The 21,694-nt window shown below is 31.5% G+C and overlaps 1 protein-coding gene across 1 annotated transcript in view; it reads right to left on the bottom strand.

Annotated features, from left to right (window-relative positions):
• LOC132927866 (division abnormally delayed protein-like) overlaps positions 1-21,694 on the bottom strand; it is a 79,128-nt gene that overhangs the window by 18,842 nt on the left and 38,592 nt on the right. Inside the window, exons 2-4 of the mRNA XM_060992449.1 lie at positions 19,057-19,215; positions 11,269-11,665; positions 10,327-10,681 (exon numbers count right to left, since the gene is read on the bottom strand). Of these exons, the coding sequence (XP_060848432.1) occupies positions 10,327-10,681; positions 11,269-11,665; positions 19,057-19,215 (911 nt within the window). The remainder of the gene's footprint in view (positions 1-10,326; positions 10,682-11,268; positions 11,666-19,056; positions 19,216-21,694) is intronic.

The following is a 21,694-nucleotide window of genomic DNA, read 5'->3' as shown; positions in this document are numbered from 1 at the left end:
ATTTATCAAGATTTCATATTATAGAAATGAATATTATTATTTTGTGTAAAATATCCCATTCATTTGTACAATCATGAATCAATATCGTTCGCCGTGAAAACCATCGTTTGCATAACTATGTATATATTATTACACGGAAACCGTATGTCTAGGGACATTTTCCTCCGTCAAACGTCAAGTTGTCGAGTTATCACTTGCGAGTAAAATGTAATCTCGATGGAATGATATCGGTTATCGTATTATTATATTTTATAATTATTATTATAATCGTTTCAATCGATACGAAACGCGTACGTTCAAACTTCGGCGGAACGTTCATATTTGCTATACACATATATGCGAACGTATGGGTGCATAACCTATAGTAGGAATCCACCTTAAATATCCTATGGTATAGGAGAATGTGGCAGTTATCGTGGTAGTGGGTGACATAATATACAATATGCATACGTATATAGGTAAATTTCTGATCGTTTCGTCGACAAACCGATCGGCCAAAGCCTACGACAACACGCTGCAATAATAATATTACTGACTCTCATTTTTTTTCCCTCCCGTTGAAACCCACGCGGTGTTTGTTTAGTCTCCCCGGCGCAGCCCGGTTTCCGACCATACGCACGTATTATATACAAGCACACACACACACACACACACACAGACCGCATGTTGGCCGGGACAAATAACCAACGATAGGTACCTATGTAGTATAATAGATTGTGCGCGGAGTGGGAGGAGAACGAGCGAAATGTAAAACTGCAACGAGAGCGTATAATATGGTGCACACAAAATACTCGTATGTATACATAATATAATAATGTAATATAAATTGGTATATTGTGTACGGCTGAACGAAAAAAACGAAACGAAAAAAAAAAACTAGTCGTATTATACATCAAGTTACCCGCAGACGCCTTTGTCGCGAGTATACGGACGCACACCGCACCGCACCGTGCGAATGGCGAATCGACACGGTGATAATAATACGCGTATACACTATAATACGTCTATACATATTATTATTATTATGTGGTGCGCGCGAGTATCGATATCATTTTGCCAACACCTGAATTTCGAGTTTTTCGGTTGCAATATAATAATATAATATACCGCGCCCATTACGTGAGGTGATTAATTAAACGTACAAAACGTTCATAGATTCAATACATACATTAAGATTTTTGGAAAAAAGTTATACAAGTTATTCTTTACAATTGTTTCTCGTATTTTTTTACTTTTGTACATTTTTAAATGAAAACGTATATTTTTAATCTAATATTTTCATTGCGGTAAATCATTCAGAGTATTTTGATTTGTATAAAACGAATTTAGTGCGAGTAGTTTGAAAATTTTGATGAGTGATGAAGTGGGCAAACACTACTATACCTACTACTGTTTTGTAACGGCCTGAAATAATTTAAAAATATAATATTTTGATGGTTTTTAAAATAATTAGAGTTTTTCAATTAAAAATAATATCACTCAGTATAGTAAATAATCAATAATGTATTAATGTGTAGTCCGACGAAACGATATGATAAGAATAAACTATACGAGCAAAATCGTCGTTCGAATATTATTGTTACACTTACACTAAAAGCTCCGTACCGATTAAATGATTAAATATTGTTATCTAATAACAGTAATAACGTATATTATATGCGCACAACATAAATTACATATTATTTATAATAATTGATGATTTTGCGTTACTATATTATAATAAGAATAGGTGCATGCATAAGTATCTATGTATATTATTATAATTATATAATATAAATAACATACTATCAAAACTCGTTTACACTTGACTCTATTTTTTTCTCGTTCGGGCATCTAACCTAACCGGGCACTTAAATAAATATTATATATTATATACACCAGAATAAAACTCATAAAGTATATGAGTGCATAGTAATATATTACGTATATATAGAGTGATTCACCAAAGATTCTCGACTCTATTTTTTCCTTTATTAACAAATTGATTTAAATACTGATTTTTGAAATTTTCAATTAAACTTAAAGACCATTTTTTTCAAATTCTTGAGATTTATTGTACTACTTAATAGTGTACTGTAACGATACAAACTTTTGATTTTCAAATGGTAACTTCCTTTTTTTACTGTAAATATTTGATTTGATCACTTTTTGAAAATCACTATAGCAAATTTATTATAACCATGGACATTTAAACGTTACTATATTATGTATACAAAGTTCAATAAATTAAAAATGAACAAGTTCGAATTTTGATTTTGATGTATATAATTTTTCAGAAAATATCCATTAAATGATTTCCATAATAAAAAGGGATTTTCATTTAAAAAACAGAATTTTTTTTCATAGCTAGGACACTCTTAAATAGTAGAAAAAATCTTAAGGGTTTGAAAATAAAGTCTTTAATTAACTATGTTTAAAAATAACAAATATCAGATTCTAAATAATTGTATTATTGATAAAATAATAATAATAATATTATGCTTATCGAATCATTCTATATAGCATTATTTTTCATTCTAAAAATATCTATTTTCATTTCAGTTTATATCTACTGAATATTTGTCATTGAAATAACACGTTAGGGATTTTGAAAACAAACGTGAATTTCTTGTTGTCTTATGTTATTTAGATTTTAAACCTTAATAACTTCTAAACAAATTTAGACAATCACTTATCAACATTTTACGTTAATCGTTAATGTTATACACATTTTGTATATTTTAATAATAATTAACCTTTTTCTTATAAATAAATTGAAAAAAGTTGTTTATATGATCTAAAGTTAACATAAAATTAATACGTTCCAAACCCGTTTTCAATATCAAAATTCATTAAATGTTTGATTTTAATACCCGGGACTTGACAATTTATATATGATTCTTCATAAGCTGATTTTATTGGAATAATGCAAACGTAAAACTACAATATGCTCATCATAGTAAATAATGAATGGGAATCGTCCACATACCTACAGGTAGAAATTATTTAAAAAACTGCTGAGTGGCAATTGACCTAGATTCTTTAATATTATTTAGTGTCGAATACAGTGGAATAACTATAGAACGAAACATTCACAGCAAATCTACTGGTCCTAAGTCGTCGAAGTAAATTATACAGGCATAGGTATGCGCGCGCAGTGATTGATTTTAGAAAATAAAATTGTGCAATATTTTGTTTTGTCACTAATATCTAACATACATTCGTTAAGTACTTAAAGCAAAACCACATTTCTTTACTCGCCGGTCTCATTTCGTATAGCTAAGCTAAAGAGCATAAAAAATACCAAATATGAGGTGTGTATCTAATGACCTTTACTATTGGCTTCTTGCAATATTTAAATTACTAAAGAAACTATTATAGTATTAATATGAATAATCTTAACTTCGATCATTTCTGACGGTTATGGGTAAAAAATGTTAATATAAAAAAGATTCTACGTAAAGCACTAAATCATTTCTCTTTAAGAATTAATATTGTGTTATAGGTTTACCGATTAATGCTATCAGCTACAGTTATACGACGGCATGACGTAATGGCATGCTGATATTTATCTTGACAATAAAAATGTTTATCTCAGATGAAATTTTGAAGACGTAAAAATCAATTTGCGTTTTAAAAGTTTAATAATATGCAACATCGAATCGAGATTGTATACATTTGTAAATTTTAACATGCATTTGACACCGATTAGAAAAAACTTGCCTACTGATGTCTGAAATGCATTACTATTGGCACGATAATAACTTAGGGGGGAAGGGTAAAAGAAAATAGTTGCGAAATAATAAACGAGCAACATCCGAGCAATATAATATAATATTATTATCGTGCCGACGGATGTATAGTAGCAATAAGAATATATTATTTTATTATGCTAGTGAAATCAAAGTAAAAATAGTAAATACGGGTGCATTGCGACTTGACGGTGCTCCGGAGCGGACCGTAGTGAAATCTCTGCGTAGCATCCTTGACCACCACACATTACTGTACCACAGCTGATGTCCAACTTAAATTATAATATATCTGTGTTTGTTTGTTTGAGCGTGTGCGTGTTAGTGTGTAGCCTACCGAGAAATATTGCGGCATAATAGCATTCCGGTAATATGTCGAACGATAAAAATAAGTGACGGAATTCTCCGATAGAATGTCGCAGCAATTTTGCCGTGTAACTGTTTATATGTAACTCGTTTATATACCTATACATGTATGCATATCAAACTACTATTTTTTTCATCCTACTTTTCCTTCATCTATTCCTTCATCTCCTTATCCTGTTCGTTCGTTCTTCTTATTCTTATTCTTCTTCCATCTTCAATGCATTTAAATTATAACGAACTTAACCTTTGTCATTATAACACTCACTCACGTTGTCTCACGTCCCGTATAATTATCGCGGATAATGCCGCTCCCGAAAACGTTTATATCGTTTCACGTTTTTTCACCGCCGTAAATTATATTCGAACGATGATGGTTAGGAAAGAAGATATAGCAAGCCGGTATGCACTTAAAAACTCTCAAATATACGTTAAACATTTTTTTCTAGCAAATTATTTTCTATACTAAATATAAATGAAATAAATAGCATTTAAGAGCTATAAGAATGACGTTAAACAAGCAAGACACGGACAATATCCAAATCGGTGAGGTACGTGTGTACATTTAAATACTGAAACAACTTGCAGCCACTGTTACAGACAAAGAGTATTGAAACTGTCCTGCAATAATCATATGGTATAATAATTGATAATTGTTGTTTTTATAGATGTTATTTAAAAGAAAATGTGCAAAAATAGCCCGAAAAAAGAAATATAATAACTCAAAAATTAAAAACAAACCGAAATATTTCTCAAAATGGAGAAAATATCTAAATATGCAAAAATGTATACTACAGTTTTGTATTTTTAAATATCTTAAGATTTTGTTTTATTGTACTACGTTTATAACAATAATTTGCACTATTTTTTAATGTATTTTGAAATAGGTATGTAGTTTTTGAAAAATACTTAAGTGTGGTGTTTATACTGTACAGGTATTTAACATGTCATGAGTGCGCTTAACCATCGAATAATTACGAGTTGTGGTCATGCAGAGCACTGTTATTATATCAAGAGCGAACGAACACACTCGACAACTATTATACACACCTTGTCTGTACAATGTATATATATACCTATATATATATATATATATATATATATACGAACCGATTCGCGTTGATCGCGACACAATTCAAACGAACAGCATATTATATATATAAGGTATACGGTGAATGCCCCGCGTAATTATATATATTTAACTAAACACAATCGACGGATTCGAAACGCGTCATAACACATCATCGATTACTCTGGTTTTTTTTCCATAGCTATAATATCCACTTTAGATTTTTTTTTTGTTTTATTTTTTCTCCCTCTTTCCGTACACAAGAGGCCATAACAGTTTCGTTTTACTTTCGTGATTAATCACGAGATACCGAACATCATCTGGCATGTCGAAACCATAATATACAAATATCGATTCGGCAGCCATATATTATATTATGTATAATTTATTGTATTATTATTATTATTATATTTGCACGCACAGCCAACTTTTGTTAAATATTGTTTAATTTTTTTTTTATCGCGTAGTCCTAAACCATTAATATATTTTATTTTAAATATTTTTTTATTTATTAATTTTATTTAAATTCGTGTACATATGAGTACTGGGCCCCACAGAGAGGATTCATGTGGGGGCCCGGGAGTTCTAACTTTTACAAAAAAATTAAAAAAATAAAAAAAAAAGAAAAAAAATAACATTTCTATTCATTACTTAATTTAAATTTAAATTATTTTACGTTGATAGAGGTAGCTGAATACTATGCTATTTCTATAATACTATTAATTCATCATCAGATTTCAACAACCACTGCAAAATGTTTTTATTTGAATATATTGATGGGGAGGTTTATTATATAAATATGAAACCAATGTCTTATGAAAAATTAATCTATTCTGTGGTTTTACGAAATTGTATAGTTCAAAAAAATATTGATATTTACCACTTAAGATACAGTGCCATTTCGAATATTATGTAATATATAATAATATTATATTATATAGTATATGTAACATAAATAATTATTTTTTAATTTATCGTTAAGTTTAATAAACAACAAATTAGATATTTATTTATCTCGTCTTGGCGTTGTATACGTATCAACTAAAATTTATAATATATATTACTCTAAAAGGTCGGGCCCTTGACCATTTCATATCGTGTGGCAATCTGCATAATTTTTTAATATTATTATTTTAAACATGTACGATGTACCTATTCTAGTAAAGATTTATCCAATGAAAAAAACATAGCTCTAGGGGATTCAGAAATGATATACCTACTTACGTGTACGGAATTTACGTAAGTAGTTAAACAAACTAGCTACGTATGTATAAATCAAAATTCTAATTCGATATAAGGTCATTAGTAGTGACTTGTTAACACCTTTTGTATTTTGGCTACCGATGATTTTCCCCGTGGATATACAATTTTATGTTATATTCTAAATAAGCATAATATTTTTATTAGTTGTTATTAATTATATGTCAATCTAAAATTGTTTAATTCCCACAAAACATTGTTTTTTTATAAGACGTATAAAGTAACTTTTCTTAAGAAATTCGGAAATTTACTTAATATAATATGTGACTTACATTTCATGTTTTTATTAAAATACCTACATTATAACATTTTAATGCGATTATTCATACAGCCATTATGTCCGTGATTCAACAAACAAAATAAAATTAACTGTCAATACGATATAAGTAGCGTGTAGTTTGTAATTACATTACTTTGAAAACTTCAAACAGTCAACAAAATGTCAAGGTATAATACTGGACTGTTGGCGTTAAACTGTTGAGTGTTAAACTTATATTGCTTCGTGGGCTTATTAAATTTAAAAGTATTTTATAAATGAAAATAAAATATATTAAACGTGGAACCCATCCTGTTGAACTTTTTAAAGGGTTTATAGCACTCGGGGGACAAATCTAGTACGAAATGGTCTTATTTTTGGCACGATCGTTGGAATTTTTACTCGCGACAGATTTATTGGGGAGCCAGACACCCGTTCTTCACTCGGGTTCTAATAAGAAATTTCCTGTTGCCAATGATACACCGGCTTCTCTCTCTCTCTCTCCTCTCCCTTCTCCCGAACACTATTTCACTCTCCCTCTGTGTGTGCGTATGTTTCTATCTTTTTTTTTTTACGCCCGGTAAAAATAAACCAACTGCACGGCGACATTCCATTCCGAGGTACACGCTAAAAATGCATCGTCCACCGTCGTCGTCGCCATGCATATAATCTTGTCACACATATAAATCGTTGGCCTTAACTTGGTGTATTAACCATTCCTATCTTAAAATATACAGTGTGATTTCCATACCATTGCACAGCCTCGTGTGCTTCTTTTAGACATACATACATGGCTAATCGCAGATTATTAATAATAATTATACGGTACTTAAATACGTTTGTATTTGTAACGACTCTTCTAATTATATATATATATATATATATATATATATATACATATATATTATAAAAACGGCGCGACTTTTAAATGTATAACGCACACAAGACGACTATACTGTAATAAATTATTCATAACGATGTATTGGTAATTTATTTGAATTTACCGCACCCTGTATTCTCGAAATAAATAACCTTGTGGGCTCGGCATATTCGATTATACAAAAGTCTAAGACTCTTGCAAGAGTATACTAACTATTTCCTTTATTCAAAATAAATTACAATTTTAAACATTTTCGTTTCACTTTTCTTTTATCAATTTGCTCTACGCGTATAAATTAAAATTAGCCTTATTTTACTTTGTTTTTTATTCAAAATAATATGTTCTCAGTATTAGAAAAATTACTTTCGTTATTATATTCACTCCTTCAATACAAAATTCGTATTATTTTCCCTTTTCATGGTTCCGTTCCACACGCCGCCATCGTGTTTTTACGAAGAGTAGAGTAGAGTAGAGTACCTACATACATATTCTATTATATATACCTAGTATAAACTATAAAGGTATATGTATACAAAATTAGAAAAATAGAAAAAACCTAGTTTTCACTAATTTGACCCAGTTTTGTTGAAACAAAACACTGTCAAGAAAAATGTAAGTATGCCATTCGATAATAATGTTTATTAATATAATTCAATCATTTTTCAGATTCTTGCTTTATACGGGTTTGTCGACGATTTTTCCAAATTGTATTATATGTTGTTTTTTATTCTTTTTTTCTATACGCTCGCTGCAATACCGTCGCATCGTTACAGGACAGAAACAACGACACTTGGATGATGATTTATCGTTCGGTTACGTATAATCAGTAGACGTCTTTAAAACGGTTTCTAGACGCGATAATTGATTTATTTTGTAACGTCGACGAAAAACATCCAAAAATGATTATTATTATATTATATTGATATCGCAAAACAAATTCCGACAAAACTCGTATTTTCAACAACGATGGTAATGCCGTCTATTGTGCAGTGCTTATTGGTACCGTGCCTAATGCAAGGTTTTGGACGAAACTCAGTTGACGGGTTTCCAACCCCGTACAGAGGTAGATGTACCGCAATCGAACGTCCTGTTTCTCCTGCACTGCAACACACCGCCGGCACCTCGTTAGCGCTATACAAATCGACCGAATTCGTCTTATATTGTTCACTCATCATATGTGCTTCCACATTGTTGTGGACCGACATAATAATATATAGGTATATATGTATGTGCATGGGGTTCTGCTTGTAAATATAATATATAATGTATATAGGTAAATGCGGATTGTCAGGAGGTGCAGCGCGCTGTGTGTGTGTGTGTGTATGTGCGAGTTGGAACCGGTCCAAATATGGTAAATCGAGTTTAGTATCGGAAGGGTTGTGCGTTTGTGTACACGCCTACGTCTGTGCGTATATATATATATATAATACAGTATGCAAGTATACACGTGCGTTTGCGTGTGTGTGTGTGAAAGGTGCCGGCAGATCGGAATTCCTCTCGCCGGACCAATGGAAGTCCAGCATTTCATTGAGATGAGTCACACGACGCGTTGCACCGGTCCTCGCCCCGACGACGATGTGCACGTCGTCGTCTCGTAATCTCAGGTGGCGCTACTAGGCGCACCGATCCGTCTGGTCGGTATTTCGGGGTCCCGACGTCGGCCGCGCGCGTATACGTTATCCATATTATAATGGGTACGTATTATATTATTATTACACCGCCCGAACCATTCAGTAAAACCGTGTCGGAGATATCCGATCGCCCAGAGTCATTGATATCTGCGGGGGAATCGCCATATATTTGAATTCCACGAGTTCGGACCACCTGGTCTTTCGTTTCATCTCTCGAAAGAACAACGTTTGGTTTCGGCTTTCCGCGACGTATATATAGGTACCAAAATATTTCCTACGACGTCGTTTGCTCATTAGAGATCGCAAAAAAATATGCATTCAAACACACACACACACACACACACACACGTATTTAACATGGTATTGTACGCGTATTGTATCCACGAATTTCGTTATCGCGAGTAAAAACCGTATAAGTATAACCAGGATTGACCTCGATTTTACTACACTCTCGAGTCTCAGTGAAAATTACTAAATAAATTTGTGTACCTAATATATATTATTATTATTATTATATAGTTATTAATTATCGTTGAAACACTATTACGATATGATAAACAAAACGTAATCAAACGAACTCGTTACGATTGTTCATACGTTTTTACACGTACAAAGATTTTATTACGTCAAACTGAATGCAGACAAACGAAATGAAACACAAGTAGGTATATTACTCGACAACGAATAATATAGAAATTTAATCTTAATTCTGCGAGTAGAAAATACATGTACCCAATAACCTACGTATGTAATATATAGTACAAATAAATTCATATAAACAAATTTTTAAATAAATCTGTAGCAATTTAAAACGATGATTTTAATCCGTCGTGGTATGTATCCAGGTATCCTGTATAGGTTTAATCACTAGTTATACGCCAATGCCTTGTTATTCAAAGCCAAATAAAGTAAACAAATCAAAAAAAGGGAACACGAAGAGCGACAGATTTACCAAACGATATTTACGACTACATTGTTGAAAGCCCATTGACGAGACAACAAATCCGTGAGATAATTATATCAATCGGGGCCACAATAAAGATTCAAAGGTATATATTAAGTAAGTAAGTACCTGTAACTATCTCCCGCGGTTCAACAAAAGTGTCAGACGAATGAATGATACGTAAAATACTACTCACGTTGTTTTGTATATCGGAAGCGTGGCTCATCGCGTACATGATGGCCTCGGATATCCTCGAGTGCAGGGATCTGAGCAGGTCCTCCAGACACACAGACGACTGACCGTTGTTGATGGCAGACACCAGCCGGTCGACGGCCTCGTAGTATCCGGTCCACGGCGCGTCCAGGTGCGCCGTCTCCCTGGCCAGACACCCGCGGATCACGTTCACGCACAATCCGTGACACGGTTTCGCGTCCTTGCCGTCGCACCACGAACACTGTCTCATCTTTGTCAGCGCCGCCGTACACTGTTCCCTGTTCCCGTAACCCAGCCACGATCGGGAGTGCTCTTCGTCCACCAGTTGGCCGCCGTATCTACAGAAATAATAATAAAATACATTCGTCGTATTTAAGTGATGAAATTAAAGACTTAATTGACGTTCACGATGCGATCTAAGATATACAAATTGTTTGCTGAATGTATAATTAATTGTTATTAATTGATTTCGGGGATGGAAACGACCGTACGCAGTTCAGTTTATAATGTTTTGGAACTTATGACTTGTAATAAATGACGTAATTTATAACTTAAAATAAAAGAATAGCGTATAGTACTATAGTATCTTATATAGTTATCTTTAAATGAGTATTAATTTATTGCACGATATTAAAATCATACATTTTGTATCTTGTAAACATTGAAATAATATTTTAAATATGTAATAATCAATATCATGATATTATTTTCTTTCAAAAAATCGATAAAAATACTTCCTATTTGTTATTTAAATTTGAACAAAACTATTCGATAAAAATATGTTATTTCATATATTGACTATTTTTTTTTATTTTCGGTTCTTTTCTATAAAAAATACGGATCGTCACTGATATGAAAACGCGAAAAGACGTTAAAACAAAATCTTAGAAAACTATCGTTATCATCTATCTATATAATTTATTACCTGAGTGCGTGTACGAGTACGTTGGTAGCGGCAAAAGTCCTGGAAATGTCCTTGGCCAGTGTGTACGGAACGTCGCCGAACGGTTTAACGTCTAACGCTTTGCCGGCTAGACACTGGACGTAATCCTCGTCGAACTCGGATGCGCCACCATCCGGTTTGTCGGCTGCCGCGGCCACTGTTCGGTAGACGATCGGAAATAGGTCAGTGAACAGCCGAGAAGCCGCGTCTTCCAAGCTCGACGCCGGAGTCGTTTCCGGATCCTCGTGCACGTACCGCGACAGGCGTCCATAGAACGCGTCCAACGGACCAACGGCCGGTCCTTCGATGCTCGCGTACACATCCGCCAGTACCCTGACTGTTTTGCTTTTGGACTTGTGAATCATGTGTGTCATGTGTTCTGTAACGAAACGATGATAGTAAGATATTATGACAGGTAACGTTATTGTGGAGGGGGGAGTATAGACAAAAGTATCATTTTGTCTTTTAGATATGCCAACTGTAGACATTTTTAAATTTACCAAAATAAATAATGAATGAATTTAACATACATTTATAAGATTGAGCAACTTATTAATGAACTCTTTATGTACTTGATATTACATTATGATATCAGGTACCTATGATTTATTTCCAAACCATAGAATACATTTAAAAAAAGTTTATATTAACAAAAGACTATATTATAATATGTAATGTTTTTGATTTTCGTGATTAGACTAAATTCAAATCGTTTCAATTCGTATTTCGCCAACGCATTGACGTGTCTAGATAATTGTGATGGACATAATATATTATTATTTATTACTAACAAAGACTCGTACGAACTGTCGAGAAACTATAGCGGGCTTACGTTATTGATATATATATACGCGCGTTTAATACGCATGCAATCACCTCAGATTTCAAAATTCTAACGACCCTCTACGATGTATTATAATGTTATGACTGTTATGAGGCTACGACGGTAACGTGATACCTTCTATTATTATTATTATTATTATTATTATAATGGTGGTGGGAGGGATACAACCTATGCGCGATTTGATGCGACTTTGTGGTCTGCATATTATCTGCACGCACGCACGCAACATCATCATATTAATATATTATAATATTATGTTGTTACACTGATTTAGTCGTATGTCAAGTATACATTATTTCCGTCATACCTATTGATATATGCGTGGATGAAAACGAGAATTGTGAAAATATATTCGAATCTCCTATTAATTTTTCGTCTTATTTTTCTTGCTACAAAAAAAATCAGTTTAAGTAGATCTCGAGTTGATTTTGTGGATAATCGTAATAGTTTATAGTTATATAAGTGTACATTATATAAGTATTTACAAAAATACATTTATATGTATAAATACAAAGTTAAAAAATAAAAAAGGTACACCTAAATATATGTATTTTAGCGTATAATAGCAAAAAATACCAATTAGCAGTACTCATATACTTAACAGCTTTACCCTCAACTATAAATAAAGATACGATAAAAAATATAATTTGCATACTACATTTACATATTTTGCAGTCAGCACACAGACAACGAATATAGTTTGAATCGAGTATGAAAAAAAGGAAGAAATAATTACGTTAATATATTTTTATTACTGCGATTTGATTTCAAATAACTTGAAGTGGATTTGTAAAATATTGAATATTATATTTTATAATACAAGTACATATGCATATATTATATACGCGTACAGAGAATCATTATTCATTATACCTAAATTCTTACTCGTTGTAGATATAATTATTTTTTATGTGCTCTCGAAAGAAAACATACAATTATAATCACTAACGTATCTTGTAAATAATAATAATAATGGAATAACTTATATTAATATGATAATCTACTCTGTATCGATTGTGCGTATAATTAGCACAACGGTTGTGTGAATGTAAATGCGTCAATTATGTACAAGCGAAAATTACGATATAATACACACACACGATATATAGGAAAATACATAATTCGTATCTATGATTAGGTATATTACAGTGTGGGCACACATTAACGATTTCGCACATATTAACGCGTCAAACACTCGAATTTAATGGATCATGTATAATCGTTTTGTGACGAAGACTTTTCGTGGAGTTGACGAATCCGTCGACAATCGAAACGATTGATATTATTATACTCGTAATGTATATTATTTTATATTATAATTAATAATTATATAGGTCGAGTCCGGCGACACGTGTCGTTTGATAAGACCGGGGGTCGCGTCACTATATAGCCGGGGCGTGTTCATCCCGAAGCAGCATGCAGTAGCTGTGAAGGTTACGCATCAATACCTATACTTATGTGCGTGAATTTACCGACTAATTTACGACAAATTTACACGCTGTCGTTGTTAGTATATTCCATTTAGTAAAATAATATATATTTTGGAAACGGATCATTTGTACGTGTAATGTACTTACGTGTATTATAATTATGTACATTTATATAGCCAGAACAATTTTTGTGAATATAAAAAAATTAGTTTTTGTGTAATACTTGATATTAAAATTATTATAATTACTAACAATAATTATATAATGTTGATGAAAAAACATAAACAAATTAATAATTATAATATTTTTATTTATAATTTTATCATTACCTATTTATTTGTACACGATTTATTAAAATATAATGACCCTAAAATTGTAGCATCTGTCTTAATTTCTTCACTAGTATTTATTTTTTTACAAAGCTGCCTACAAGTGATGCATTGATTATTGATTATTAATAATTAATATTCTTTATTATCATTATTATAATTGTTTTAAAATATTCAAAACACCGCAATATTAATTGTTATTGTTTTTTCCATCAGTTTTTAGATAATTATAAGTAATAAACTAATAAATATAATACAAAATAATATTACACAAAACAAAATATTTGTATGTATTCGTGATTGAATTTGCTAGGGCAAGACCAAATTGCCAAATTGCCCGTCATGTATAATATATTTATTATTATTATTATACTTGTATTGTAGGCTGTTGTAATGATATCATTATGCAGTATATACCGAAGGGCCGCGGGTAACGCGCGACGGATTTAATAAGGCGGTATAATATGATAATATATATTACATGATAATGTAATACGTGTATTTATAGATACGCGAGGAGGAAAATATGAAAACGAAATGAAATAATAATGATAATAATAAAAAATCAGATTATATGAAATGGAATTAAAAGAGCGGTCGGAGAAGAGGGAGAAAAACACAAGAAACAATTGAATGGGACCCGCCGATCTGGACTGGAATGCAGTTTGCTTATAGTGCCCGGAGGACGTCGCCCGCGGCGGCCGGGGGGAGGTCTATCGCTGGAATGCGGCGGCCCGCGTGTCGTGCGAGTGTGCAGTATACCGAAATGAACGTTTATTCACCGTCATTCGTCAACCGGGGTGAAAATATATATTTTTGTATATACATACGCTGTCGGGATTTATAGGATATTGTATGTTATTATATTATTATTATATTGTCTACAGGGAGCATCAAATGTGAGACCGGCTGACCGACGCGCGAGTCGTGTGTGTGTATGTGTGTGTGTGTAGGTACACTTGTATATATATCTATCTAACGCACATAATGCATCTACTGGGCTAAACACATTATTGATAATAATAATATACTGTACGTTATAATGTACCTATTATATTATTTACAACGAGTTTGCGGACAAACCGGACTGCTGCTGCAGCTGTGAGTCGCGAATCGTGATCCAGACACGTCATCAACGACCAGCAAAGAATGGCGCAGTCGCCGCCGCGATCCCGAATGCGGAGTGAAACTGACGTGTACCGCAGTCTAATTTATTCGTTAAACTACAGGTGGTTACGCTAGTTTGCTGAGTAAATTTAAGTGATTAAAAAGAAAAAAATTCTAAAGTTTAAACTCAATTTTGAAGCGAACAAAACTTTATTACTAAAAGTTGAGGTAAAATACTGAAAGGTATTTTACGAAAAGTTATATTTTTCTACTTCTTTCACTATCGAAGATTCGATTTATAATATTGCAGGTTGACCGGAATAAGAAACCACAACTTTTGCGGACTAGTGCCTACCCTTTATCGTTTTACACCAATCGTCTAAAGTTTATATTCTAAACTTGAAATGCTTATAACTTAAGATATATTTATTGTATTTTCGATATTTCAATTTCTACTAAAATTACAAACATTTTATGTTTTTAAAGATTATAATACAAAACATTGAAAAATATGTAGCGATTAAATAGATATACGATATGCCTACTTAAAATTCAAACTATATAATAAATATTTTCCACACAGAGTTGGGCTTATGGTGTAGTCGCGTAATATTATATTATTATAATTATTAAATTCCCGGACCGTTCGAAAGGCAAAATGCACACACTTAACTGATATTTTGTGGTTTATATTATGTGTATATTGAAAACATATAATGTATAATGTAACGCGAAAGAAAAAAAAAGGACACCCCCATCGTGTGCCATAATTATTTGTAGCCGGCTAATAATTTCGGCTTCGATCCATTTATATACAACATAATATATATATATATATTTATATATATGTGTTTTTGAAAAGACGTGAAAAAATGGACGATCGACAACCTCTATAACGCAATGTACGCGCGCAACCCCTTGCAGACTGCTGCTCCTGCTACAGGCCGAGATGGTTATCGCCGCGTGGTATAGGTGATTATTAAATTATTTTTTATATTCGTTTCGTTATTGGATAAACTATTTTATATACTCTGTCATTTCATAACACCATAGTGCGTATGTATATAAGATATATTGTGTGTACAATACACCAATACACGTACGATATACGGTGCGAGACGTTTCGGCCGAGGGCGGTTCACACGCCAAAACAATATTACTGCATGTTCACCGTTTATAGGTGCGATTAAATACCGTTTTATTACTCTTCGATAACGTTGTATTATATATAATAAATTGTTACTTATATAAAAGACGGAATCGTAATTACGAATTATTAGGATCGGATATACGAGATGATCAAGAATTTTTGATATTACACTATTTATACGTTTAGGTAAAATATGGATACCTATTGGTTTTTAAATAAATACTAATCAATAATGATGAAATATAATTCTTATAGATTTGCCTAAATATTATATTGTTGTAGTAGAAGAAAATAATATAAATTTTATAACTTTTTTTTTTTTTTTAAATTATGATTAATCAATTATTTTATGTAAAATATTATAAATTTATAAACAAAATCTGATTTAAATATAAAATTAAAATGAGAAATTATTACAATGTCCGTTGTTATTTATTAGTGCATGCTTCACTAACCGTGGCGTCGATAATTGCATAAAACAAAATTCAAAAATACATAATTTGTTAAAAAAAAAACAGTTATATTATGTATATTAATCATCAGTTATACAACATATACAATTATTAATAAAATTAAAATATTAAATATTATGTAGAACAAGTTTCAAATACTAATTTCAATTTCATTTACTCGATTTAGAGATATTTTTTTTATATTTAGGTTTTCTACCATGATAAATTGTTTGTTCTAAGATTTACCATATTTTGTTTGTAAAAGCTACAACTATCATTTGTATAATAGTTTGACCAAAATAATTTGTATATCTTAGAATTAGTCAAGATAAATTGGTTAAAGTCCGAGATTCTGGCACTTACCGGCAGTAGTAGGTAGATTCTTGACTTTATCGATTTATCTTAGGTTTCCCTGGTATTCGTATTTTTATATTATATAATGTATAAATATATATGTGTAATTAATAATTATAATCGGGGGTCCAAATATTTTTCAGTAATTTAAAATATTTATTCACATCACAGTTGTAAAAATAATATAGTTTGTAATACACCACATATAATATTGTTATGTCTAATAATTTAAAAGTTGCTGACATAAAAGCTATTTGTTCAGAGTAAAACGTCGTATCTAATAATGGGTCGAAAAAAAGTTTCGAAGTGAAGGAACGATAATACAACAGCTTTTAGTGTATATTAGAAAATCTGATGAAATACTCGCCTATTATAATTAGGTTATTGTTATTTAATATAAATTTATAAAGGACGATTCTAAAAATTAATCTTTTTTTTTATAAATTGTAATTGAAACTGTAGGAAGTGTCGTAAAATGTATACATTTTTTATTTCATTATACTTGTATGAGTACATGAAGTGAAAGACTTGCAATATAATATAATCATATTTGTTTTACATTGTATGTCAAAGAAATAATATTTTTCCAACTTATATAATACAAAAATTAAGTTGAAAAAATTTAATTAACGAAACAATTTTTAGTTACTTTTATAGTTAGACTTTAGTTACTTATGTTTTACATGGAAATGAAACACATGAAAGTAAGCTACACAGTTATTGAGAAGACTGAGGATTTTTGTTCAAATGTTTCAGGTCACGGCACCAGTTCAGTTTAAGACGTTTGAGCGGAATATTGGTGATTGTGTTTGAAGTTAAATTATTGATGAGCTAGTTGAAAGTGGATTGAAGTTATGCGTGGAAGCATTCATAAAAAAAAATAGTGGATACAGCAGTTTTATTGATTGAATAGATTTTTCGGTCAGACTTTAAAAATTTGTTTAGGAAAACCTTACAAAGAATTTCGGTAATTAATCGAAAGTGGATGATTTTATCTTATTAGAATTTTTAGCAAAAGCTCTGAGGACACGTCCATTATGGTTTGAATTGGTAATATACCAATTTTGATACAGTCCAATGTACTGGTGTATATCACCATGTTTTATAACATATTAATATAACTGTTTATTACATATTCAAATCGTTACGACCTTATACTGCCAGAAAATTAGACAACAATTTAAGGTTAGACATCTACGCATACAGTAGAAGAGTTTTATATAAAATAAAATCTAAGGAAAATTTGAAGTTTGCTGTTCAGCTTTTTATGTTTATCCTTCTTATGAAGGAACCAAGTGAAAAGTTTGTCTAGTATAAGATATCATGTATTTACTAACGTGCACACGTTGTATAAGTGCAACCATGCGTTAAACTATAAAAAAAAAGTAACACAAAATTTCTTTATTATGTAAGTAGGTATATATTTATCAGGAATTTAAGTAAAACTGAATACCAATACTGCTAAATTTGAATTAACCGAAAATTTTTATGTTTTAATAATAACTGCAATAATAAATTTTAACTACAATTACACAGTATACATTCTAGGTATCTACCACACGGAGACACGGAGTCATACTTAGCTTTTATAGCGTACCTATTCGATTCTATCGGATGCAAATATTGATTTATTACGAAAAAAATAATGAACACACATAAATTGATTAAAATGTAGTGGACGCAAATTGTCGGTTAAATAAAAATAAACTGTTGTCGGTCTCATCGGAGTACTGTGTATTTACACATTGTAGTTTCATAATCGCAAGAAAATACCTCGAAATCCGACCCCTCACCACGAATCGAAATAATCGTTTAATAAATTCATTCATGCGCAGTTTTATATAGCGATTCCGGTGACTTTTTTTCGCTCATAATATAATATAGTCGTAATATTATTATTATAAAATAATAATAGTAATAATAGTAAAAGACATCCCTAAGGATTTCTTTTTTTACGACCAGCCGCCTCCTCATATACATAAGCCATAACATCATATTATATATATAAATAACACACCAGCGGGGGCGCGTGTCGTCCCCGGAGCACATTTTGTGTGTATTTTTTCTCTCTTATTTTTCTTATTTTATTTTGTTTTCTGTTTACCTTGTAAGTGATGGGCGGTGGAATTGAGCAGGTCATAAACGTAGCCCGCCTGCGCGGCCAGGTGTCTCTTGTATTCGCTGTCCACCATGTCTATCAACCGAGCCTCGGTGGCGGCGTTGCAACAGCTCTTCTTCGACTGACACACTTTCAGATTGTCTCCTGCAAACATGAGAAAACGATAAATTACTTCCAGAATAAGACGTATTCATCGAACGGCATATATATCCAAAGAAATCGGTAATAAAACGTCGTGTGTACAAAAATATAATATACGGTATATACTATATGTATATGTATTGTGCGAGAGTGTATTTTTCTGTCAGAACCTTCCTGTCACGGCGAGGATCCCGTTGTCGGCAATAATAATTCATTGTAATCAACATGTCCGAACTATATCGTTGTTATTACTATTATATAGTCAACTATATACACCGCCGTGGACGGTCGCCAAAACACAATTTTAAAAGCCTCGCTACAGTATCTTTGGATGCTGGGGACAGCAGCTGCAGTTTGTATATTATTGTTGTTGTTTTTATATTTATACATTTTATTTTAACCTCAATCGACCGCAGCGTTCCAAATTTAACTAAAGGATACCACTGGTCGTCGACGATTTCCAAAATATTTTAGCAATTTATATAATATAGGAGTCACCTGAACAACTTAATTAATAAAATATTTAAATGTATAAGCACTAAATATTGTGCAACATTATAATTGTATTACCTAAGTATAACGCTAGTTCTAAAGTCTAATCCTATACACTCTTACCTATGTGCAAGTATATATAGAAATGTATAATGTACGATAGATTTTGTAACCATAAGATACTAATGGATCAATGGATCAATGGATCAATTCATTAAAATTGAATTAATTTAATCAACGGATAAAGCTGTATCAAAAATACTTAACAACAAATTAATACTACAAGACTGTAACGTTATCTGTAGCTGTTCTGTTTTATTTTAAGTTCTTGGATAAAATCCCATTAAAATAATTAATTTTCTAAAATCGTGTTTAAGTTAAAGATCCCTCTGACCCATTGCTTTCTGACATAAATATCAATCTAAATCCCTACAAAAACACAGAACGAATTAAGTAATTGGGCTGCAAGCCAAAGGTGAACTGGAACTGTACAAAACTAATAGTAATATTTACTTAACACGCTTTAATTTAATGATCTGACGAGCGGTTCCTTGAAATAACATTGGTAACATTATACTGTCATTCGAATTTATTTTCATATGAACCAACCAAAATATAAATCAAATTAACTACTCACCGGAATTTCAAATGCGGTAGTGTACTCGTTTATATGGGTAGATTCTCAATTCACTTTACGATAGTTGTACCAAATTATAATTTATAACTCTAGTCATTAACAAATATTGTCACTAATATTTTGTACAGGTGTTTAATATTATAAACATATATTGATTATTGATATAACAATTTATTAAAGTTAACAGATCGTTTATATTTGGGAAGTATGTAGGCGAATACTATAGTATTTTTATATATAAAAATATGAAAAATATGCTTATAGTATTAAAAAAAAAATTATTTTCATAATACATAAACAATTGTTTTTTCAATTTTATTTATCAAAGATTTGCATAAGTATTAATAGTTGTAACTTCCGATGAATGAATACGAATAGGTATATTTAGGTATAACTCGTGCATATTTATTTTTTCTAGAATTTTTAAATAATTTTAGTTATTTTTTATTACAATATACCTACATACAATGGTTACATATAGTTTTCCACTTGACATATTACGTGGGTACCTCACTTATATAATATACGCTATCATTAGTTGTTTTTATGTTTTACCGTGATTTATCAAGTGTCGCGCCACTCGCCAACGATACAAATCGTTTTTGCATCTCGGACAATTTCCTATATCAATTTATTATACAGTACAGCATTATTATATGCGAACGGTGAGTTACGATTTATAGTTTGTGTTTCCGTTCGATCGCAACGAACGTCCCAATTAAAATTTACAAGGCGAGATGCAAAAAATAAAAATAAAAAATTAATAAGGCTATAAAAATATTATAAGCCATTGTTCAATGTATTATAGCAGTGTGCATGGCACCAGAATAAAAGACAAGCTATACAGTCGTTATCACGTCTTTGTTGGACATCAATATTCAATATGCTCGAGAATTATTGTACATATAAATATACACTAATACCAAATATGTATTTAAATCGGCTCGCATGAATACTTAAATAGTATACTGACGACATTGCCGTATTGACAAGGGCGCGCGGACAAGAATACCAAAACGTCAAATGTTTGAGACAAAAAATAAATTGTACACGCATGTTTGCTGACAGGACGTGCAGCAGTGTCGTCCTTTTAAGTTTTAATGTTTAATGTCATATGCGCTATAATACTGCAACAGCAGTCATATACGCGATGTCATCACACCACTTCTGCAGCAGTACGATATTTCGAAACATTTTGTAGGTATATACATACATAGCCCTAAGTCGAAACGGATTAAACTACCGTAACGACTTATTACCCAGCTGAGAGTATAATATAAATACAAATGCGCACACCCTGCAAATAATAATTTATATTATATCATATTGTTATATTTGCGTTTATCTTTTAAT

Source organism: Rhopalosiphum padi, chromosome 1 (genome assembly GCF_020882245.1).
Source record: "Rhopalosiphum padi isolate XX-2018 chromosome 1, ASM2088224v1, whole genome shotgun sequence".
In the NCBI taxonomy this organism is placed as follows: Eukaryota; Metazoa; Arthropoda; class Insecta; order Hemiptera; family Aphididae; genus Rhopalosiphum; species Rhopalosiphum padi.
The sequence above is the reverse complement of the archived record's forward strand: the minus strand, read 5'-3'. Positions and strand labels throughout refer to the sequence as shown.